At 43.4% G+C, this 25,360-nt stretch overlaps 1 protein-coding gene across 1 annotated transcript in view; it reads right to left on the reverse strand.

The window, feature by feature from the left end:
• DUS3L (dihydrouridine synthase 3 like) overlaps window positions 1-25,360 on the reverse strand; it is a 947,437-nt gene that overhangs the window by 827,513 nt on the left and 94,564 nt on the right. The window contains exon 2 of the mRNA XM_069648414.1: window positions 23,568-23,654. Coding sequence (XP_069504515.1) covers window positions 23,568-23,653 — 86 coding nt within the window. The 5' untranslated portion in view covers window position 23,654. The remainder of the gene's footprint in view (window positions 1-23,567; window positions 23,655-25,360) is intronic.

Here is a 25,360-nt window from a genome sequence, read left to right on the forward strand (position 1 = left end):
CAGATTCTGGGCCAAGTTGGGATATCAGATTACCTCTTGTCCTAATGGCCATCAGATCTACCCCTTCACCTGCAATTAAAATGTCACCATTTGAGTCGATGACTGGACGCAGGATGGTGCTTCCCCAGCATCCGCTTTACAGGACCCAAGAGCAGACATTGATCTATGCCTCCACAACTCATGAGTATGTTGAAAATTTAAGAAAACACCTTCAACATGCTTTTGTCTATGCTCCGCGAAATTTAGAAAGATCAGCCGATAGCATGAAGACCCACTATGACTTGAAGACTACTAGGAAAGAATACAATGTAGGAGACGGGTCTATCTATACAATTTCCAAAAGAACCAGGCCAAACACCGGAAATGTCTGCCTACCTGGAAGGGACCTTTTGAAATTGTAGACGAGATTGCACCAGTCGCCTACAAGGTCCGCATCCCCAAAGGCAGTTTGGCAGAGGGGGAAGACAAGTAGGTCCATATTAATCAGCTAAAGTGTTGCCATCCCAGGCACACTCTGCAGCAACTGGAGCAGTCCTCTGGAACCCCAGAGGGGGCCGCTCCAGATTAATACATTTCAAACCCTAAAATATCCCAGACATAATCTATAAAATACCATGATAAGAATGCAAATGTCTCCTGATTTATAAAATGTACATGCTTGCCCCACTACATTAATAGTGGTGGGGAAATGTCTACAAATATGTTTCTGCCGCTTTGCTTTGTCATCCTAGGAAAGATAAACCAAGAGACTGACCAAGGAGGACGACCCGGGGACCGGGAGCAAAGATCCGAGGGGCCGGGGTATTGCTCAATACTCTCATCAGGACTGGCGAGGAGAACCGATCTATCCACCCCTGATGGAGGAAAAGATGCTGAACTTTGCCGTTTTGGAATCAGAAGAAGATGAGGCTGACATCCCAGTCTTGCGAGTTCCAATGATTGACAACGCCATTGCAAGAGGGGGGCTTGTGGGATGTTTTAACCCACTCATCCAAGCCCTACAACATCACTGTGCCTTGCTGGCAGCAGAAACATCAGAATTGCCACTGGAAAGCAGGTTGCTCGCCAGAAATCATCAGAAGTGCGCTGTGAAAACATGAAAAATAAGCTGCCATCCACTTTTGCCCATCTTAGTGAGCACAGGAGATCACTGCCTAAAACCACCATTGGGCTACCCACACAGTAGCCTGAAACCACTTGGAAAAAGCAATGCTGATTGCAAAGGAATACAGATCTGTTCAAAAAATCAGTTTTTATTTGGTATCAAAAATTGCTAAAATCATGGCTCACAAAACCACCTAAAAAGATCCAACCTCCTTGTTGGGTGTTCCACATTACTTTACTGCAAGAATCCACATCAATACCATGTCAGCAAGAATCATATGTTATCAGGGTAAAATCCCTTTGTAAAAATATTGATGGGAAGAGAGCTGTCAAAAATGGGTGCAATACCGTTACTCACCTCTACCAGAAAGCCAGCATTTTAAAACAGCCACTTTTGTAAGGTTAAACAATTGAACCCAAACTTTGCCAAATAAGAGAATTCCATCAAAATGCCAGATAGAGTGCTACACAGTGGTTTCATGTTGAAAAAGACTTGATTAAAGATCTATTGCTTATTGTAACTGTATACATGTATTTTTTTCCATAAGGAACTAGGTTGCAATTGATCAGGAAGTAACCTGATGCAGTTCAGACTTCAAAAGGCTTGCTTTTCATGAGAATCCTTCACACCTGGGGACTCCACACCAGAAGGCAGGATATTGCATGGTCATGTTAATCAAAAGGGAGGAGATCCCTCTGAGGGCAAGAGGAAAGAGACAATAGCCTTTCAACTGAATAGAATATGCTGATTTGGGTGTAACTGTCCACAACAACTGCTCTGGGGGAAACAGGCCATGTGACCATCTGACTCACCAAGCTTCTAGGGGCAGATCAGACCTAGATGTGAATTCAATTGAGAGCAAATATATGTTTTATAAAACTGCAATTTACAAAGTGTACCAAGCAGACAGAAATGGCAAACTTGGAGGTTCTTAAAATGACAAATTCACTCAAAGTTCATGACTAGCTGGACGCTGTGTGATGTTCTGAGGCCAAACCCCGGGATTTATTAATATTGTAGATGCAGTGTTTATGCTAGAAACATAAGAACTTACAGTAACATGCTCAGAGAGGGTGTGTATGTCTGGGTAAAATTTGGTGCGGAACAAATTTTGGCAAATTCACCAAAAACAAAAATAAGTTGTCATTTCTGAACTACGCTCTTAGGAAAATCCGAGTTGGAACAGAATGTACCAAGTAATTGTCAAGGAGTTCCCCCCCCTTCTCACCTGGATCAGTTCTTTGCTGGATTCCTTAGTCGCTGCCTTCTTGCGGACGGACCTGGTTTTGAACAAGGCTGCCCGAGTCTCTTCGACTCCAGAGTGCGTTCACTTTCCGAGAACGCAGGTCCAGGAATCCTGGAAACTAGGAAAGGTGCAACTAGCACACGAGTCCAGGAAATAGGAGGAAAGGAAGGGACAAGGAACGGGTAGATGGACATGTACAAGGGAATAATACCGCAAGCTACGGGACACACATCGGATCGCTACTTTGCAATAGCATTGAGACGCACAGAGCTGTGGAAGTCGTGGTCTATTAACAGAATAAGTTACGTTCAGCGTGTGGAGCGAGAAAGGGGTTTCACGCTGGACGACCATGTTGGGAGTATTATGGAGTGCAAGCCCCGTTGTGACAAGGACCAGGAAGTCCAAAAGGGACGTGTTCTGTAGTTCATGACAGCATGCCTCCTCCGAAGACCCTTTCCTCCAGGTTTGCCCGGGTGTATGAGGTGAAATCTTCTGAGCAACCGAGGGGCCTTGATATTAGAAATAGGTTCCCAGGTTCTTTCACTAGGAGGGTATCCTTTCCATTCAAGAAGGTTGAGTATAGGTGCACACCTCTGGTTCAATAAAGATTTTTAGGTAATTTGAAGTTATATTCAGCTAATTTTAGGTGCTGGGGAGGAACTGAGTCATGGCACAAAACCCCGACACATAAAACGAAAAAAGAGGGGCGGGAGGATTCCTAGGTTGAATCCTTTTCTTTTATCCTTTCCATTCAACCAGGTATTGAAGCTGGCCCCGTTTATACCTGGAATCGCTAATCCGGGATACCTCATTCCAGTTGGTTGTCGACCAGCAGAGGAGGAGGTCTGCAGGATTTCCGGGAGGATGGAATGTAGGGTTTCAATAAAGAGATATGAAAAACTGGATGAATTTTCTTCCAGGAGTCTGGTAGTTTGATCCGGTATGAGACGGGGTTAACAATTTCCTTGATGGGAAATGGACCATAGTACCGGGGGGCCAATTTGTTTGTTCGTAGATGTGGGGGTAGTAATTTTGATGACAACCATACTTGGTCACAGACTGCATAAGAGGGGCCTGGTCTTCTTTTGGCATCCGCATATGTCTTGGTCTGCGTTCTGGCCTTCTCAAAGTATTCCTTGGCCTCCTGGTGTATGTTGTCGGGGGTTTCGATCCAGGAGTCAACAGTAGGTACCGGTGTAGAATGAGTAAAAACAGAGGGCAAAACCGATGGATGGAACCCTGGACTACAATAAAAAGGACTGGTTTTGAGCGCTGAATGTTCGGAGTTGTTGTAGGCGAATTAAGCAACGGGTATCAGGAGTGACCAGTCATCCTGGACCTTGGTGGCGAAACATCGAAGATACTGTTCCAGGGTCTGATTTGCACGTTATGTGGCTCCGTTGGTTTGGGGGATGATACCCTGAAGAGAGGGCACGTTGAATTCCCAGAATTCAACAGATGTTTCCGGAATTGTGAGGTCCTCTATCAGATATGATCTTGGAAGAAGTCCATGCAGGCGGAATATGTGTTCCAGAACAATTCCAGCTAGTTCGGAGGAGGATGGTAGTTTACTGAAGGGCGTAAAATGAGCCATATGAGTGAACAAGTCTATGGTAACCATGATAGTAGTGTATCCTCGAGATGGTGGTAGTTCCACAATGAAGTCTGTAGCAATGAATTCCCCATGGACTAGTTGGCAGTGTAGGTTGCAGTAGAAGATCCGCCGGTCTCTTGTTATGCTTATTTTGAGCACAGACAACGCAAGCTTGGATGTAGTGCTGTATGTCAGTCTTCATCTTAGGCCACCAGAACTGTCTCTGTATAAGATGGAGGGTATTGGTGATGTCACGATGCCCGGAGTGAAGTGTGTCATGACAGAGGTTTATTATATTCTGTTGTAATTTCTGTGTAGGAATGAGCAGTGCATTGTCCTTGAAAAAATATCCTTCCTTGGCTCTTATATTCCATTGATTTTTCCTTGAACTAGTCCAAAGGGCATGACCAGGTATTCGTAATGGGCAAAGGGTGTTCCAAAGGCGGTTTCCCCTCGTCTCCTTCCCGGATACGGATCAAATGATAGGCACCCCGCAGATCCAACTTGGTGAATATTACTGCGCCTCTTACGGCTTCCAGGATATCTGAAATCAAGGGTTGTGGGTATCTGTCTTTGAGGGTGCACTGCTTTAGGCCACGATAATCGAGGCAGGGTCTGAGTTCCTGGGTATCCTTTTTGGGAACAAAGAATAACAAAGCTCCTGCTGGAGATTTTGAAGGTCTTATGGTGCCATTTTCAAGGTTGGTATCCAGATATTCTTTGAGGGCCTTTTTCTCGGGTTCAGAAAGGATGAACATCCTGCCGAAGGGAATCACTGCTGAGGGTTCCGTTTCTATTGTGCAGTCTTCAGGCCTGTGTGGGGGCAAGGCCAGGACTATGGCAGTCAAAAACACATCAGCGTAACCTTGGTAGGCCTCACGGACTTATAAGATATTGGAAACCACGAGTGGTGTTTCTTGGTCTTTATGCGGTCCCTTAGTGGTGTTAATGAAGGTTCCAGGAATAGGCAGTGAGACATACAAAACTCTGAGCCTAGGAATAGCGATCCTGCTGTCCAGTTAATATACGGATTATGTTTTTGTAACCAGGGCATACCCAATACCATGGGGTAGTGGGCTGACTTAATGATGTCGAACCTAATCAGCTCTTGATGGCGATTTATTGAGAGCTGGATCTCTTTGGTCTGCAGGCTTATGGGCCCTGAAGTGAGGGGTCTTCCGTCGATGGCTTCCACAGGCGGCAAGGTACTTCGTGTCTCGTACGGAATCTGGTGACTAGCAACCCAATCATGATCAATGAAGATCCCCATAGCTCTGCAGTCTACCAAGGCCAAAATGGAATAGGTCTTGCTCTTGGAGGGTGATAGAAATGCCTGTAGTATGACCCAATTTGTTTTGTCCAGGAGAGTTCAGGGATGGAATTGATGTGGAGCAAACATCTCTCTCCCAAATATCTGCTCCATCTAGGATTGGGAGCTGGCATTTCCCGAATGCTGAGGGGAGGCTAGAGGACATTCTCTAACCAAATGTTTGTCCGAAGCACAATACATACACAACCCCGTATGAATCCTTCTCATCCTTTCTTGCGGGGATATGGGTCCACGGAAGGCTCCTATCTGCATGGGTTTTGGTTCTGGTTCTGGGACTGAGCCTGGGTTTGTGTCCGTTCTGACGGGGCTCTTAAAGGACACCTTGGAAGGATTTCCCCTGGATTTCTTCTTTTCAGCCTTTCTTTCCTGGATACGGAAGTCGATTTGCATGGCAAGGTCCATTAGTGCTTGGAATGAGTTTAGTCGAGGCACTCTGGCCAACTCATCCTTAATCTCATCATTCAGTCCTCTCTTGAACAGGGTGAAACTCGCCTCAGAGGACCAATCAGCTTCCTTGGCCAATTGTTTGAATTGGGTCACATAAGTGAGCATATCCTGGGAAGCCTGCTGAAAGTCTAACAGACGTTCCTGGCCACTAAAGACCCGCTCAGGGCGATCAAACAGGTTTTTAAAGGGCCTGTATGAAACCATCATAGTCATCTAGGAGGGCATCGCCGGAGTTAACGAGGGGTGTAGCCCAGGTTAAGGCATTCCCGGAAAGGTAGGAAATTATGAACCCCACCTTAGCCCTGGGAGTCGAAAAGTAGTAAGGCTTAAATGTAAAGTGGACCAAACATGAATCCAGGAATCCACAAAGGGTTTTTACCGACCCATCGTATATGTCAACAATGACGCCCAACAAGACGCTTTCTTTTGTGGCCGAATCCCGGGATAGGACCAATTGTTTGAGTGCAGCATTTTCCGCCTTTAGATTTTGGACCTCGGTTGATAGTTCTTGCATGGCACGCATCAGGTCCTGAACAGCGGCTTCCATGTCGCTATCGAGTTGGGTGGTGTCTCAAACTGTCAAGGAGTCCCCTCCCCTTCTCACCTGGTCCGCTCTTTGCTGGAGTCCTTGGTCGCTGCCTTCTTGTGGACGGACCTGGTTTTGAACAAGGCTGCCCGAGTCTCTTCCGACTTCAGAGTGCATTCACTTTCCGGGACGCGGGTCCAGGAATCCGGGGAACTAGGAAAGGTGCAACTAGCACACGAGTCCAGGAAATAGGAGGAAAGGAAGGGACAAGGAACGGGTAGATGGACAGGTACAAGGGAATAATACAGCGAGCTACGGGACACACGTCGGATCGCTACTTTGCAATAGCATTGAGACGTGCGGAGCCGCGGTCTATTAATAGAATATGTCACGTCCAGCGCGTGGAGCGAGAAAGGGGTTTCACACTGGACGACCATGTTGGGAGTATTATGGAGTGCAAGCCCCGTTGTGACAAGGACCAGGAAGTCCAAAAGGGACGTGTTTTGTAGTTCATGACAGTAATCTATGAGTACATGTAGTCTCAACAACTTGTGTTTCTGGGAAACCTGTTTGTTATGAAAATTGATTTTCTATGGAAAAGCAGAGGGGAGGGATTTCAGTTTCAGCCATAAACATGACACTTCATGACACTGGATGACACGCTGATCCTTTTCTCCAGTCAGAACCCAGAACATTCTTGAACCTATCAAATCCTTAGGGGGTTGGGCATGTAGAATCAGCCTTCCCACCCACTTTGAAAACACACAAAAAGACTGCTCAGGACAGATGGGACACACTAATTTGTCCACTTCAACTGATTCCTGTGCAGCACTATGCCAGACCAGATCCAGACAATACCCAGACTTCAGATAGATCCAGAGACCAGACTCTAGAACCAAGCTCTAGAACCTGAAGCAAAGGCCCAATCCCAAAAGCTGAATTCTTTTCAACAGGCCTTCAGGATCTTTTGCAACCTGATTCTAACCCCTAAAGCTTCCCAGGGGCATCTCGAAATCCAACAGCCTGGCTGAGCTGTTTTGCTGTTCTAGCTAAAAACCCTATGCTAGAACCCAGATCCAGACCCAGAGAGAGTAGTGCTGTATCCAGGACCCGTCAGACCCCGACCAGAGGCCGTGCTGTGAGCAGGACCAGTGCCCGAGACCGTCCGGTGGCGAGTGAAGTCCAAACCTGACAAGATCAGTGATGAGGCCCATTTCCATTCCATTCCAAAACTAGGAGTGAGTATCTAGTCTAGAACTGTACAGAACCAATCTCCAAGTTTAAAGTAATCTTATCCCATCCATTTCAACCTGTCCATAACTGCATTATAGAATTTTTTGTGTCCACCCTGTGATTTCAAATCTGTAAAAGAGCCTGGTCATTTCTGAAATCTTGACTTTATTTCTGAAAATCTACCTTCACAAAAACGTCTTATCATTTGAACCGGATGTCCTAGAAGCAAAGCTAAGATCCTCAGCTTTCCAACAAACCTAAAACGACATTCCAATTCCTTATAGTTTTTCTGTAATGGCAATTTACGCACGCGGAAAAAGTGCAGCGAATTGCAATTTAGCTCAAGTTCATTTTCTGTCAAAATAGCTGCTCCTTGTTCTCAATTGCTGAATTTCGTTTTCAACTTGGTAATCACTCACGAATCATTGCTAGTGTTGGCCTGAACTAATCCAAAATAACTCTCACTTATCCTGAATATCCCTTAGTGAATTAAAAGCATTTTCCGTGTATTTTCCCATCCATTGCAATTACATTCAAAAGTATTTTGCCCGTTTTAAAATCATACCTGTTCTCTCTAAACTTGCTAGGGGAACTGGAATTGAACTGCATTTGATTGTATTCTTGAAACTTGTGTACCCTCCTTCCCATCTCTTCATACTGCATAGTGGGGGAGTGGGTAGTCACAGGGGAAAAAGTGACCCATTATCTTGTGAGTTTATTCATATCAACTTTATTTCTGTGCTGCATTCTTTCCCATCTTGCATTTCCTTGAACCATAAAAGTATTCTCTGCTACCTTATCCTTCCTCTTCCGACTCCTTCCAGATTAAAGAGATTGTGCTATTGTAATATTACCCATTGTTGATCCCTGTTATATTCATAAGTGTGCTATCAAATATGTTATCCATAAAAGTGTGATATATATATATATATTGTTTAATTCTTCAAATAAACCTTTTAATTTGCAAAACAGACCTACTTCTTGGCTCAGTGAGTTCGGGGAGATCCATAGAGAGGGGCGTTATATAAGGGTTCATCATCCAAATTTAAGAACTTTGACATCAAAATATATAAATAAGGGCTTCCACTGGGCATCCCAGACTAGGCATTGACTTAGTTGGAGTGCTGCATTGAAGTCACTTGCAAGACACTTGCAAATTAAAACAGCACTGAGTTTTGCCAACTTCCTGAGTCGGTTTTATTATTGATGTTTGAGTAAATTCTGCATCCCCATCCATCTCCAAGTATTGCTACCTTGTCTTAAAGAACCCAGGTCTATGGGTTCAATGCCCTATTTACTTACAATCTACTGACTGAAACCCTCCGGGATGTGGTCTTTGTGACTGAGACTTGGCTGACGGAAACATCTACCCCTGCCTTCTCACATGCACTTCAAGACTGTTATATTGTCCATTTGGATCAGATCTCTTCCCATCCAGGGGGTGGAGGGTTTGCAGTTCTATTTAGAACAGCCCTCCAAATCTCTTGGATCCCCTTGGAACGCAAGTTGAAAATGGAAGCTCTTTTAGTACTCCTCACAGTATTAAACTTCCATTTCCTGGCATTTGCAGTGATATCACACGCCTGGTCCGCATTCATCTTTTCTGAATCCTTTTTTGGAACTAGTAGCTGCCCTTCAGGTGAAATTTTGTTAACTTGATTGTTTTAGGTGATTTCAATATGAGGCTTAATGTCCCTTTGCTTCCAGCATTAGCCCAATTGTGGGAGGCTATGCTGGACTTGGGATTACATCATTTTGTATGTGAACCAACCCATGTCTGGGTGCTATATTGGATTTAATCTTCTCAACTGCAGCTAGTATTCTCCACGGTCATAGGGAAACGGGTGTTGTGTTCTGACCACAATCTTATCACCTTTGGTATTTTAGGATCATTGATGCCTGCTAAAGCATCTCCTGTTACTCTCTGGAGACGTAACTGGCACACAGTTGGCCATCAGCAGCTGTCTACCTTGATTGTGGAAAAGTGTAAGGCTGAAGTAGCTATTGATTTGTCTTCTCTCTCATGCATTCTAGTTGACATGGCTAAACAGGTAGCTCTGCTTAAACTTGTCCAGGCCCGGAAAGGTCCTTCCGAGCCATGGTTCTCTGAATCTCAAAGCCACTCCCCTGAAAGTTAGGCAGGCAGAGCGCAAACGGCGCTGCGCTTATGGTGCTGTAGAAAAGGCCTCCTTTAGGCAGCTTACCAAAGCATAACATGTTCTGTTCTGACAGCCAAACAAGCCTTCTTCACTCAAAAGGTAGAGCGGGATCTAAAACAATCTAAAGAACTTTTCTCGGGGGTCAACTCGCTTTGTTCTGCCACCCATTTTTCCCCTACTGTTTCTCCTTCCCAAACACACTGAGATTCTCTTTCAGACTTCTTCTACACGAAGGTAGCTGATATTTAGAAAAATCTCCATTAATAGGCAGGACACAGCTACCTCTCCCTTTCATGACGCGGTTGTCCGATACCAGTGGCTGGAGACGGTTCCCTGAATTCTTGACCAACGATGTCCTGCAAGCAGTAGGTCTGCTTAAATCAGCGGCCCTCCTCAGACTCTATTCCGCTGTTCATCCTAAAAACAGGTATGCCTGTGTGAGGGAGTACCTGCAACGGACGGGGGGGTGGGACCGTCATCTCTCATAGATCGGGCGGACATGGGGAACAAAACAAAGACGAGCCCAGCAAAAACACCACAGCAGAAAGCTGCAGCATGGGGTAGTTACTCACCATGTTGGAATCCCAACCCAGTGCGGCGGACGTCCCGGAGTCGCCAGCCTGGGCTGGGAGAAGGGCGGGAGCAGTGGCAGGAGAGTGCCCTCGGCCGACATAGCCCGCGGCGGAGATCGGGCGGAGCTGGGGAACCAAAGCGGGAGAGTGTCCGCGGCCGGCACAGCCCGCGAACAAGGTCGGGTGGAGCCTCAGACGTCAGGACCCGCGCATATGCGCTCAGGTCCCGGCGGCACATCAACGGTGCTGGCGAAAGCGCAGTAGGGCTTCCCCCTATGCTACAGGGGGTTACCAGTCAAATGGTCGACACCATTTGGTCGAATGCCAAATGGTCGAATTTCTTTTTTTTTTTTTATACCCATTTTTTGGTTTTTTTGGGGGGGGTCCCCCCCCCCCCCAACCCCTTTTTTTTCTTTTTTATTTTTTTTCCCCACACGAAAACCCACAAAACACATATATATAAAAAAAACAAAAATTCGACCATTTGGCATTCGACCAAATTGCAGTCGACCAGTTTGTCGTCGACCAGTTGACTGGACACCGACAACACAGCAGGCGGGAGTGGCAGTGGGGAATCCCAGTCTTAAGGGGGCGGGCCAACGGCTTCCCCAACAATGACAAACGAGTCAGGCATGAACACTGCTGATTGGTGGGGCTTTGAACCCTGGGTGGAACACAAAAGCCCGCGGTTTCTAACAACTGCTGTCTGTCAGATCCACAGGACGCCGAGACGGAGAGTTCAGTCAGCCCAGAGTGGTGGGCCTATCCGGATCTCAAGCATTAGGAGACCGTCCCTTTCATCAGCAAAGCATTGGGGAAGAAGACCCCACGGTGATGGAAACCGCTTGAACTTTCAGCTAATTGACCTTTGATCCTAAGTTACACAAGAAATAAATATTATTTCAGCAACTCTCCTTGTCTCCAGCCTCATAATACCACAGCCTAGTATGATGATCTGGGTTTCTGAGGCGGTGAATTTGTCCTGTCAGTCAGGCATTATCCCTACGGAATTGAAGCAGGAGATTGTGATCCCGCTTTTGAAGAAACTGTCCCTGGATGCTTCAGTGTTTGTTAAATTCCGTCCCATTTCTCTTCTTCCATTCTTTATGAAGCTGCTGGAGTCCCTGATCGCCCCTCTTCGCTCTTCTTTTCTTGAACCTTCTAAACTCCTTGACCCCTTTCAGCCCGAGTTTCGGCCGGGGCAAGGGGCAGAGTGTCCTGGTGTCTGTGGTCGATGACCTGACCATGCTGGTGGACCGGGCTGTAGTGGGTGCCTGATTCTGCTAGATCTACCTGCTGTCTCGCTTAGGCGCAGCAGGCCTCTCCGGGCCAGTCCTGAATGGGTTTGCTTCATTTCTAACGGACAGGAGTCAGCTGCTTTCTCTACCTCCTTTTTGGTCATCCTCTTGCGCATTGTCCTGTGGCTTTTCCACAGGGCTCTGCCATGCTCTTTAATATCGATATTCAGCAGCTGGTCCGTCTCATCCGCTCGTACGTCTTTTGCTGTTATTCCTACGCCAACGACACTTGTTGGACTAGATCGTGACCAGGCTGCTGCACCCCTGGAACTACACAAGTGTATGTCGGCCTGTGGGGAGCTGGATGAGTGAACTAGCTTAAGCGGAATGGGGACAAGACAGAAGTCCTGGTTGTGGGTTCTTCTACTACTGGTATGTGGACACTTTCCTTTTGGCCCCCCCCCCCACTCTGGGTGATCTTCCTATCCCTGTGATGGTGGTCAGGAATTTAGGGATTCTTTTGTCATCTTCTTTATCGATAACAACGCAAATGAGAGCCGTGTGCAAGACTGGGCATTTAGAGTGCTTCAGAAAGTACTCCTTTTTCTGCCCAATCACCTACACCCTCTGGTGGTAGCATCGCCAATTACCAGTCCCATTGACTGGTGAAACGCATTCTATTTGGCACAACCCATGGGTTCCATTCACCGCCTGAAACTGCTCCATGATCTAGCAGCTACAGTGGCCACCAATTCCCCCTGACTCAACGAAATCAGTCCTGTGCTGCGGGCCCTCCACTGGCTTCCGAACTAGAAGATTAAGTTCAAATGAAACCAATAAAGGAGCAACAGAAAAGGCGTATCTTGGGGGCGGATGATGGGGACAGAAATCACCCAATGCAACAAAAGCAACATTCTATGATTCCGACGGCGAAATTGTAGGAGAGCTGCAGCGAATCAAAGAAGGACCATGCTACGCTGCTAGCTCTCATACACACCAAACAAATTCATAATGAGGCGTTTATTAATAAAATCCAAGCTCGTTTGGACGTGGAAGCCGAACAATCAAAGCAATGGCAATCCAGTCTTTTTGACATTGCTAGACCCGATCATATGAACAAAGCATGCTTAACTACCACCTTGATACCACCAGGATGAAAATTGAAAGAATACTCTCGGACAGATTGAGAAAAGAAACAGGGTTGTAAGAAAACTCAAAACACTGGGGTAGCTTCAACAAAAGCTACTCCAAATAATCATCCTAACAGTAGCCAGATCCAAGATTTAGGAGCCAACTCTCACTCTAAATACATGCTTCCTTCTAACCCAAATATTCCAGACTATCCTTGTAATAACCCGACACATTCCTTCCGGAATGCTGCACAAAAAGGAGAAAAACTGCAGACTCCGGGTTCATACCCTATTTTTGATACTACGCAACCAACCCAGTAAAACAAAAGTAGCAAGACCACTGAAGAAATTGTTCACTCAAGAAGAAAAAAAAAAAAAATCAGCTCGCGAGGCCAAAACATAAAGCAAACAAATCTCGTGCTTTTTTGAGGAACTTGCAGTTACCGAATCAAATGACGAGACCACCAAATGAAGCGACATCTAAACAGACTTCTAAACCAACACCTGCAACTCAATTTGCCACAAGATGCCGGAATGCTGCAAATGGTAAACAGATTCAACAGAACATCATCCTTAACCTTTCAGTTTACCCAATAAACGAGATGTCAATGGAACGAAGCAAGCCTGGCGAAGATGCCTCAACTGACTAAGAGCGATCCGGACATCGTACAGAATCAAACCAGACCGGAAACAACACGTTTGTTTATTCATTGTCATTTCTGAGCTAACTTGTGAACAAATCTCCGATGTGCACCTAGAAACAGAAGACGTGGATATGCTTCACAGGACGGATGCATCGTATTGTGATCCACTTACAGCATCACAAGACCAGAACTTCATGACAGTGGCGCAAAAGAGGCAACTTGCTCGACTGTGTCTTTCAACAAAGAAAGTTGTAGAAAGAAAGCAATCCTCTAATGACTTCCAATTGCGTTTGCCCTCATTCATTGATCCGCGACGTTCTCAAAAAGTTAAATCAATAATTATACAAAAGCATAGCAAAGAAGAGCGATGGAGTAATTATGAACAGAGTAAATGTTCCAAGACTGCTGCACTCAGTCCACGCTCGCTAAGATCATCTGACATTGGAATTGTGGAATTCCTACACAAATTGTAAACGGCCTGGGTAGAGGTACATCTGAAATCTATGAGATTTATCAACCTGCGTTCCGGCATCTGGGCTTTAAAATATCACTGCCATAGAGGATGAAAACACCGGACTCAACAACAAAAAATAAAATGATTCAGGATAGAGTAAAACAATGAAATGTTGGACAGAAAGATACGAGTAAAAAAGTGACTTCCAAGACTTACGACGGACGATGTAGATCCTTACAAACTAAGAATTAAACTTGGTTTGCTCGCATTCACAAGACTAGGCAATGTAGAATTGGTAAAGGATACCTCTAAAAAAGCAACACAATACTCCTTGGACACAGAACATCAACATGAAAAACAAATGAAATTATAACCAATCGGGGCACACAATCTAGTGCCTTGGTCTTTCTGTTCATGGAATACGAGAGGGCACTCTCACCTTTTTGATGAGAAAAACCAAGATCTGACTAAACATGACATCATATCCAGGAAACCTGGATTAGTCAACAACCGATTTGTGAAGGATACGTAACCATTATGAATCCAGCAATAGTCAGATCCAAAGGTCTCCTTTCTGCAGGTCTTCTCACTCTTATAAGACACAGGGTTAATTTGGAAATAATAGAATCGCAAAATCCAAACCCCTTCATACAGGCATCGATAGTGGAATATAGGCGCTTCAATTGCCCTCATGGAAGGCAAAATAACATTAACGTTCACCGTGAAATTATGGGCATTATTAATCTATATTGGAATCCTGTGGCCATCAATGACTGCTCTTTCATCAATTGTGTGCTGGCAATAATCGACGATATACATCTACGTTTTGAGAACATAGCCATCATAGTTTGTGGAGATTTGAATATACATCTCTTTTCTAAAACCGCCGGACCGATTCTGTCAAGACGAGATCTGGTGCTAGTGAATGGCCAAACCAAAAGGACACTCGCCAGCCAAGCAGACCAGGAAAAAAGGGATTTCAGAGGCAATTCTGGACTATATATTTATGTCCCAGAAATGGAGCACCAGAATTCACACACTACAAACTATTCCAACCGAGTCCAGCGACCACAACAAGCTGGTCATGACGTGGGGAACCCATGATCTGCGAATATCCTCACAACTGTAGCCACCAATGACCTTGACTTACACCAACGCAATGTATTAAAGACGTTCAAACAAGTGAACTGAAGCAGACCTTCATGACTTCTAACATGTTGAAAATGTAGAGCAAGAATGGCTCCTACTACTTTACAAACATACAGTAAGATGTAAGACCATCACATAAACATCTGTATAACAAGACCTTAGCTATTAAGAAAAAGCAACTGCATATTGATCTTAGGAAAATTAAGAATTTACCGACGGACCAGCGACTGCAACAAAGAAAACACTGCAAGCAAATATACAAAAATGTGTTAGTAAACACCAAAATGATTCAGGCGCAAAACAATGCAGAGGAAATGCTAGCAGCGCTCGCAGGCCGCACAAGGAGATATGTGGAAATTGTTGAACAAGCAAAATACAAAGATAGACCTGACAACAAATGTGACAGAATCATCCTGGAGCGCCTATTTTACCCAGCTATTTGGAAAGAAAACAGAATATTAATGAGGCAGAACCCACGACTAACAATTTATGTGATTTAAGCTGGGATTATACAGACTTATCTACCCATCTCAACCCCTTCAGAGCTCCCGGGCCAGATGGGCTTTCCAATCAAATACTGATAAGTCGAACCCAGAGGCCTGGGCTTATTTATGTTTTTGCCTATTTAACTTGATCTGAAAGTGCAAGCACATCCCTGCAACTTGGCGATCGGCAACTTTGATACCAATATTTAGAAAAGGTGATTTTTTTAGCCCATGATTGGGCTAAAACAACAAACAGAAGAGACCCGAGACAAGCTGGCTTTATCCAGGGATTAGGGACAAACATCAACCTACTTATCCGCAATTTATTTAAACTAGAAGTGATCAAGTCGATCATACGCACAAATGCAGTATTCATAGACTTCAGGTTGGCATTTGATAGTGTCAATCGGCAGAAATTGTGGGAAAAACTAATATTATGGAATTGCCCGACAGACATCATGGAGCCAATAAAAGCCCTATATTCAAATACGACCATAAGGGTAAGACTCTCAAAAGTTGGTGCTGTGTCAAAAGAGATACAGACTTGGAATGGGCTGAAACAGGGTTGCCCCTTGGTAACAACCCCGTTTAACCTTTACATCTCAGACCTCGGGCCCTCTCAGAATTTACCATCTACAAATCCGCCTATCTTAAATGGGACCCCGGTGCCATATCTGCTATATGCGGATGACCTTGTTCTTCTAGACCGAACACAAGTGGGATTACAGAGGTGTCTTGTTGCTCTTAAGCAATATGCTAAGGGAAATGATCTTACTATCAACACCCAAAAGACCCAAGCCATGTGCCTTGTTCGACATGTTGGAAAAAGCATAGAGCCCTAAACCTGTATTTACATAAAATGAAACTGGATGAAGTAATTGACACTAGATGTTTAGGCAACTGGTTGAATCAAAGCATTGCGGAAAAGGAATGGTACGGACATCTGAGAACCAAAGCAGAATCTTTGGCTAGACAAGGCCTAATTTTACACAAGAAATGTGGAAAGTTTTCGTTAAAACCACTCATCACATTTTATAGACAAAAGGTGGTGGCTATTTTAACATACGGCAGCTAATCTCTCCTAAACCTGCATTGGGAAGCTTGGGATTGCCTAGAAGTGATTTTCTGGAGGAAAATCTTACATCTACCAAAAACATTTCCAGTAAGCAGAATACGCTTTGAAGTAGCAATACAATCAATAAAATAAATGATATGGAAATCTTTGGATCTCTTCTGAAAAACCTTACTAGATGAACCGAATCCCCCCGCTTAAATTCTAAGATCTGAACACCGTGCCTCCCATGCATCGAACTTAGAAAAGTGGAAAGAAATCTGTTTTTACAAGATGGATGCTCTTGACTCAACATTGGAAACTTTGATGCTGAGACTGAAAGAAATTAAACAAAAGCTACAAAGATCTGATTGGATAGAGATACTACAGAAGAAAGATTTATAAACTGGCAATAAGAGGACTGACAGAGAATAGAGCTTTAAACCAGATTCCAGCATACTTGGCTCTCTTCCCCAGCCAACAAACGAGAGACCTTTTTTTAAGAATGAGACTCAACACACTACCGACAAAAGAAATCCTTGCCCTTAAGAAACAACTTGCAGAAAATGACATATGTTGTTTTTGTAGCAGCACAATCAGATTGAATGACTGCACCATATCATCATGAAGTGCACTGCATTGACTTATGAGAGACAGATTTGCGGCAATGTTGCCGGCTACAAACCCGCAACTATCGCCTGAAGAGAGATGGGCCCATTTAATGCTGAAGTTGATAAAAAGCTGATTTTTAGAGTAACCCAATTCTGGTTAAAGATAATTGGGAATATAACTAGTTGACCCTGAGAAATGTGTCTGTACTACGTCTATGAGACTAATGACGATTTGGAAGATTCGAAGGCATGTGTAGGAGGAAGTGTTCAGGTCTACCTCAGTGTCCTACAACATCATCTGACTATTATCTTACCTTCCCTTCAGCCGGCTGTAGATACAGACCTTGTAGATCAGTTTGGATTACTTCCAGTGGACTCATGGTTTTGTCTTGTTTTGTTGCTTTTGGACCTTCTTAGTTTATTTTATTATTCTAATGTTCTTGAATTTCTTGTATTTCCTGTTTTTCCTATCTTGGCGATTTTGAATGAAGAGAGATAATGAAAAAAACTCATTAAATAAAAAATTTAAAAAATAGTTTTTAAAAAACAGAAAATGTGCCTCACCCGAGTGGGTGGACAGGCTTTTTCTTATGCAGCTGGCAAACTGTGGAATGGTTTAATTCCTGTGTTCAGAGATATTGTAAATCATCTTCCATTTAGACGCGCACTTAAAACCTTTCTGTTTTAGCATATTATGGGACAGGTTGTGCCCTTGGAATCCTCATGCCAAGATGTCCTTGGGTGAAAGATTGCGCTACAAATTCAATTAACATAACATTAATGCACAGGGCAGCTTCAGAGTGTATACCAAAATGATTCTCGACCATAGATTTGATAAAAACAGCAGCAAAATTAAGATAGAAATTCGCCAAAACATAGTTAATATATTCATAAAAATAGGGAACGTCAAAAATCACATGACTCAAATTGTCAATGTGCTGCTTACAAAATGTACACCTTGGATCAACTTCAAAACCCTGCATGCGAATGCTCAAGACTTGACAAGTCTTAATCAAGTTCAATTGACATCGCAACACCAAATTCCCCATAAAGTAGGATGGAGATTGGGTTAACTATAGGCTTCTTGCACCTAGTTTTTGTGGTCATGTAAAACATTTGGCAGGGATTCATATAATGTAACAATGTCACTGGTCTCACACCAATCTTGGAGTCTCAGATGTGTTTTGCTCTTCTCCAATTTTCAAAAATGTACTCCCAGGACAGGCTACTTGGAACAAAAGCAATTTCACATTTCTTCATCAAGCTCAAATTAAAACCCACACATTATTGTTAATCAATTCAAAGAGAATTTGGTGGAGATAATTTGAGGTTTTTACACAATGGCCGTTCACAAAAATACTATTTAAGAAAACACATGTATTAAATAAAATCAACACTAGAACTCCCACAGCAAAACAGTAACTACATATATAAACAAAATAACGGGCTACAACCCCCCCCCCCTGCAGTCATAGAGTCCACCCTTCCCCAAGGAAGGTTTAGCCAAATCCAGCAGGTTAGTTGTTTAGATAATGATACTTTTCTAGAAAAAGGGGTTCCCGGAAAAGGATTTTGCAACTCCCTATTCTAAGGGGTCCATCAGGAAGAAACCGAGACTAGAACATAAACGCCCACAGTCAATTAAGGGAAGCTGTAGGAATAGGACGTTATGCCAACTGAACCCTTCTGAGAACTGCAGCGTAAAAGGAGAATGCAAGCTTAGCCCCAAACTGACTCAAAAAAATACTAATCACAGATAAGAAGGGGTAATAAGGGACATCTACTCATGCCTTTGGTATTTTTGTAGGCGTTTCGGGGATCACAGATGCAGTAGTAATTTTTGGTGTCAGGTTTGGATTAGGCTAGCAAGGGTTGCATTTTTTTGCAGGAATTACAGTTTTGGCCAACCGCCAGTTGGACGACCCACCAGTTGGACAGGACTGACAAAAATGAAAGAGGACTTCTTTGAATCCCACAATGTTGCAGAACACCTGGGCACTTCAGGAGCAGTGAATTGGTTGAGTGACCCCAGAAGTGTCGGGCAGGTTTCGGGCTGCAGGGTGGTGGAACAGGTTTAAACAGTTTACACTCTGGAATTGATCATCAAGCAACAAATTATGCAATCACAGGGAGGCAACCAAAATCAAATGACAGGAACACCAGATCTGCTTCAAAGACATGTTACAAACTCACAGTGATTCTTTCAAAGAAGGTTGCCATTCCCCTGCATGATATGGTTGATGCTGGAAACTCTGAAGTAGGAGAAGCAGGAGTGCTCTTTGAGAAGGCCGCTACCAAACTTGACATAGCTTAAATGCTCCAAGACTTGGCACAACGACTTGGGGGAGGACACCACCTTATCTAACAAGATGTAGACAAATCAATTTGTAACGTAAACAAACCATTCAGGGGATCGGGAAATGGGTTTGCAAACTGAAGTCTCCCTTCTGTGATAAAGTATACAACCATTCTCAATGTGTGCAACGGGTACAGGCATTGGAAGATCATCACACAGCCACTGCAAGCAAAGCTGCAGGTGTATGGAAATTGTGCATGAAAAAACTATGTTCGAATCAGAGGTATCACAAATGACATCACTAAGACATTGAGGAATGGGTGAGCGTTGGTCAGGAAATCCTGGGTGCTGATTATACGTCAGACCTTATCCTGGTCAGAACGAGTTTTTCTCACACAGTCACCAAAGAAAAGGCAGCTCTACAGATGTTATGTCCAGTGTGCACTTAGTTCAAGCCAAAGTGAAGATTTTGTGATAAATGAAACACCACAGAATTTTGAGTCGATCGCTCAGCTACATAATTATCAAGATCTGGCCCCTACAATCATTTTAAAAAGTGTTGCCAAATGAAACCTGCTACCTCTTACTTCAACAAAGACAGATCCAGTACTGCAGTAAGTTCCCTTTTAAGATTATCTTTTCACTGGATATCCTTGAAACATCAAATTTTCCACATTTGAGGCAGTAGCAAAATTCTTGAGCATTCCAACAGACAAATGGGGTCCAGGTGAACGCCCCTCAGGTCTCACCTCATGTAGTATGATCACATGGTCGCAAGATGACAAGAGAAGCCATAGAAGACAAAGCCACTGTTGTCCATCAATGGACAGAAGAGGATGCAGTGTTGATTTATACACTCCATGAAAGTGTAGATTCTTTATTATGTATCTCTATTTCAGAAATGCTTCGTTTCGGATAGTTTTGATTACAGGACTAAGCAACCATGGATTCCACTCATTAGCAGACAATTAAAATACGTTTTTGTTATATCAGATTAAGGCATCCTGGGACCACTCACTTATTTATTCTCCACGAATGGTTAAATCAAATGTGGAAATTGTGCATTTTTGAGGCTCCCTCACAATTCTTTTGGAAAAAGATTCCACAGGCTATCTTAAGTTTAGCTTTGCTGTATAATTTGTACTTGCTGGTGATCATTGATGGGGGCTTTCATTCAATTCAGATTAATTTGAATTGGCGCCCTCTGTTCTTGACTCCCATATTGAGCACACGAGAATGGACTAATTATGCCTCCGATAATGTGACTTGGTTCTTTTTGCAACCCCCCACTCTATGCTTAGACTGATATTAAAAAAAAGTCTACACACAACTCTAGTATTAATATTTCAGACAACCCCCCCCCTCCTCGCTCACGAATCACTGATCTAGATCTTATCGACGTCTGTATCAAATGGATCCATCAACTTGGGGATTTACTCACTACTTCTTTGTAAAGGAATTATTCTGGGTTACATGTTAGTGTCATTATCACTTTCCCCATACATTCAAAAAGCTATCATTGAAAATAAATGTTTTACAGAACACTTTGGTTTCCTTGATCTTAGAACCCTACCTGCAAACTACAAGGATCCTTTCCCTTGTTGAGAATAAAAGGCCTGATTTCTAACCCAGCCAAAACTTGTTATTCTTTCCTGAGAGTGCAGGACTGCAAGAGATGCATTTGAATCTGAAGCAGGCACCTAATCAATTGAGTTTGACACCCAGCCTTACAGGCTATATCAGAGCCATGCAACCCGATGGAAGTCTGAGATGGTTTAGGTACCCTTCAAAATGCCAACAAGGAGTGGGCTCTAGCTTCCCCTCAAATAGGGTAAGCGCTTGTCAGTGCCCTACAGTATGGGTATTGCCTTACAGGAAAAAGCTCAAGATCTCAGGAACATTATGCAGGAAGTTCTTTCCCAATATGCGGCTGGCTGACCTATGTCCTACATCATCTGTATGAAACTCCAGAAGGCCAAGCAAACACTTATGTCCTGCTACCTCTCTTTCTAAAGGGGCTACCAAAACTGGTGTTGCTAAAATAATGCCATCAGTCATGTTGTCCCGAGTCATGCCGAGCAGGAGGGAAACACTGTAATGAGTCAGGCTAGTCTAGACCAGAAGGGGGTCTCCAACCTTCTCCTTATCAGGAGCTACTTTCAGTTCAGAGACAATGTGCAAGAGCTACTGGGACGGCGATGGTGATTTGTACCAAGATTGATTTTATTGGAATTTTATTTCATTTCTAATCCGGAATAAACTAATGTATGCATTCACTGTGGCATTGCAATACTGCAATTAATTTCAAACTACATAAACCACAAGCTTACAACTTACATTATACGGATACAGTAGGTACTTGGGAAGTTGAAGGTTACATACATATATTTTGTTCTTCAATCCTTTTGAAGTGTGTTAAAAAGGTATTTTGGCAAGGCACTGTAGAGCTGACATGGCGGATTATGGACGTGCTAAAACATTTGGTCATTTTTTGTTTTGGCTTCGAGGTGGCACTAAAAGTGCTGTCTATAAGCCAAAACTATTGTCAGTGGAATCACAGAAAGGAGAGAAAGTTGAGATACAAGGACGAAAACACATATTGTGGGTATTGCTTGAATGTTAACAAAACCATGGCCATGGTAGTCCCTATGGCCATTCCCACCGACTATTTTGCCCTCCCTGCCCAAGGCCCATGCCCCTGGGATATCAAAGCCTAGTTATGTGCTTTCTGATCATCATTCCGAATGGCAATGACATAATTACAGCTATAAACCAGCCCTTCATGTAATAAAACTGGCTTAACCAAGTGTACCATCAGCCACTTGATGTGTAAACAGTATGGGTGTTCTTGCAGCTGTCCCTTGCACTTAATTCTTGTTCCAACAATCATTTGAAAACCTAAAAGTTGTGGCTCTTGTATAGGCAGTAAATACGCACTTTTAAGACACTTTCATTATATGACCAGGTACTAGCATCATTTTCAACTATTGCCTTCTTATTGCCAGGTGGTAATATTATGGCAATTCCTGAAAAATACAGAGACCATGTCTATACAAAAGCCAAGTGTTGGCTTTTTCAATGCTCGTCATTAGTAGACAAAATGCAGCCTGACAAGTCGTGTAATTTGGGAGATGCTCATTAATTCATTTTTTTACATTCTGGAAAATTAGCTTTTTCCATTAAAAATACTGGGCGACAAGCTCCATAATGCAAAGAAAAAAACAGGAATCGATAAGTAGCTCTCAAATTAAGATGGAGCTTTTTGGCATATATTTGCCAATGCAAAACAAATACATGCTCTTACTCAGCTTTTAGTCCCTCATTCAAGCATTTTCCCCCCAACACAAGCTCTTCATTTATAAACTAGCTTTGTAAATTCCTTCTTGAAAAGCTATTGAAAAACCTATGCTGCCATTGCATACATGCCACAGAGCACGAAGCTACAGGTGAAAGCTATTAGTAGGGCTTTCAAACATGATGAATGTGTGATCTTGGGCACATGAAGTAGTTGATCTCACACTTCCTTATATACTTGGGGACGGTCATACCAACAACTCTTTAGCAGTGAATCCAAAAATACAAGAAGCAAATAACAATATTTTTTTTCCACTTGTCATTTTCTTCTCCAGAGGCAAAAAAAATTAAAAACAAAACAAATGCACCCATCCCATAATTGTAAAAGTTCTGAAACATACACAGGTCTTTACTGTGGATGTTCTCTTGTGCTGCTGAGTCTGTAATGTTAGGCTGCGGTCAGTATAAAAATAATTAAAACATTGCCTGTATATCCTCACCTGAAAGCCCCTTTGATTACTCAATGTTTACTGAATAAACAGGAGTTTCTGAAAGATTCGCCATAGCACAATCTGCACTCTGAGCTTTTCAGTGTATGCCACTGATATGTGCTCTGCTTCCAGCGGGATTCGCAAAAACCAGGGCACAAAGTAACAACCAGTTATATGCCCAAATTCATTTATTTCTCTTTTCAGAGACTTGGAAATACACAAGGCACACAGAATTACTGTTTTGCAGAGTGGCAGCAGCAATGGCTCAACCCCGAGCTGGAGTCAAGCAGCTCCTCCGCTCCCTGACCTGGCTTAGGGACCAGCAAAGGCAGCACAGCTGAGCGAGCTACTGGGAAGTATGAGGCAAGCTACTAGTGGCTCCCGATTAACGGGTTGGAAACCCTGGGTTTAGACCATCCTTCTGTCAGACTCAAGTAGGCGGAAACATGTTAAACACATTAGATGAAAACACAATGCATCCATAGTGATCCACATAGAGAGGTTACACTTACTTTTCCTTGATCGCAGCAACACCACGCTCAGTTGTCACAGAAGAACTGTTTGAACTGCCATTTTCACAAACTTTGGAATCTGTCATTCTAAAAGCAAGAACAAATTAAAGGACAATAATTGAAGAAAGTTGTTGGAGCTCTTTGAACGTATACAAAACAGACTACATCACCTTTTTTACAATCTACTTAGGAGTGCTGCCGATTCCCACACTACCATAATAACATTCAGGGTTAAAAATGAAGGGAAGCCGGGAGCTACTTATCTTCTGCTTGTTGCATAGAAGAGCCTGGTTAAGCTTGAACTGAAACTCAACATGTAAGGCAATGTGACTGCACTCACTTCCTTCCTCGAAAGTACTGCCCATCTACCACTCCTAGAGAGATTTACAAACCGTACCTTCAAAGCGATTTGTTTATTCATTGCTATGTCCAAAACCTCCTATTACCTGCATGATCTTATGTCCCCCAAAATTGCTAAAACAATATTACTTTGCCTTGCTAAAGGGGAAGTTCACTCCTAAATGTTATTGTCTCAAAGGATGGGCCAGAATAAAAAAATATATATGTACAAAATATTTTTAAAGAAAATTCCTATGTAAACTTTTCAGAAAATGAGGCTCAAAGTCAAAAATGTCAAGCACTAGGAGGCATCCATTTTCAAAAATGAATGAGCCTCCTGTGCTTCTTTAAGCTTTGCTCTCGTGGAAATAATGAAGCAAAATCCCCCTACTGGGAGATTCTGCTCATTACAGCCAGAGAGCAGAGAATGTGGTCAGGCTCCTTCCTGCCCTGTCCTGTCCTTGCTTCATTTTATTTCCTGCCTGGTTTCCCGGGCTCCCCTGGGCCGGAGAAGCCCAGGAGACGAAGCGAAAGTCCGGGCAATTATAAATACAATGCTCGGGAAACTTGAAAAGAAAGTCACAGCAATTATGAAGACTCCGCTGGTGGCCAGTGAAGTATTTGTAATTGCTGTGCCTTTCATTTGAGGTTTTCTGTGCTCCTTGGGCCTGGGGAGCACAGGAAACATAAAAAGAAAGTCAAGGAAATTACTCAGACGACGACCTCTCTTCATGTTAAGCTCTGCTCTCTGGCAGCAGTAAGCAAAAGCTCCCAGTAAAAGGGCTTTTCCTCGATTACTGCCATGAGAGCAAAGCTTAACATGAACAGAGGAGGCTGCTTCATTTCACAATATGGATGCCCCCATTTCAAAACGTTGAGCCTCATTTCCCCAAAATTTTACATATGAAATTTCTTTTAAAATATTTTTTATTTTGGATTATGGCCCATCTTTTGAAACAATAACATTTTTGAGTGAACTGCCCCTTTAAGAAGATCCACCAGATGTTCCTCATTGAACAACACATTTCCCACAAAACGGGACCATGCTGCGGCAAGACCTGTGTTAAAAAGGCCTTATAGATGTTGTAGTTCTATTTCCCCATCTACCTTACATGGCTATACAAGTGGAATGGATAGGGGTCGAAAAACGACAATGGTTCACAGAGGATAACAACCAGAAGGAAAAGGGACCAATTGATTTTAAACCGGGTAAGAACACAGCTGATCCCTACAAGCACGGTGCAAAATATGCACTTGCCACTAGCCACTGGCTGGTGATAATTGACTTTTGGGGAGTAAAAAATGAGGTGCAGTGTGTATCTATTGCGTTAAGCCATAACCAGGAGATTGACATGGATGCATGATTTTTAAACGTTTTATTCTCTCAGAAAACAGGTAATCTTTTCCTAACTCTGTGATGCCAAGCCCTACCCTATATAAAAGCCCTACCCTAT

Source organism: Ambystoma mexicanum, chromosome 2q (assembly GCF_040938575.1).
Source record: "Ambystoma mexicanum isolate Mex_15411 chromosome 2q, UKY_AmexF1_1, whole genome shotgun sequence".
NCBI classification, from domain to species: domain Eukaryota; kingdom Metazoa; phylum Chordata; class Amphibia; order Caudata; family Ambystomatidae; genus Ambystoma; species Ambystoma mexicanum.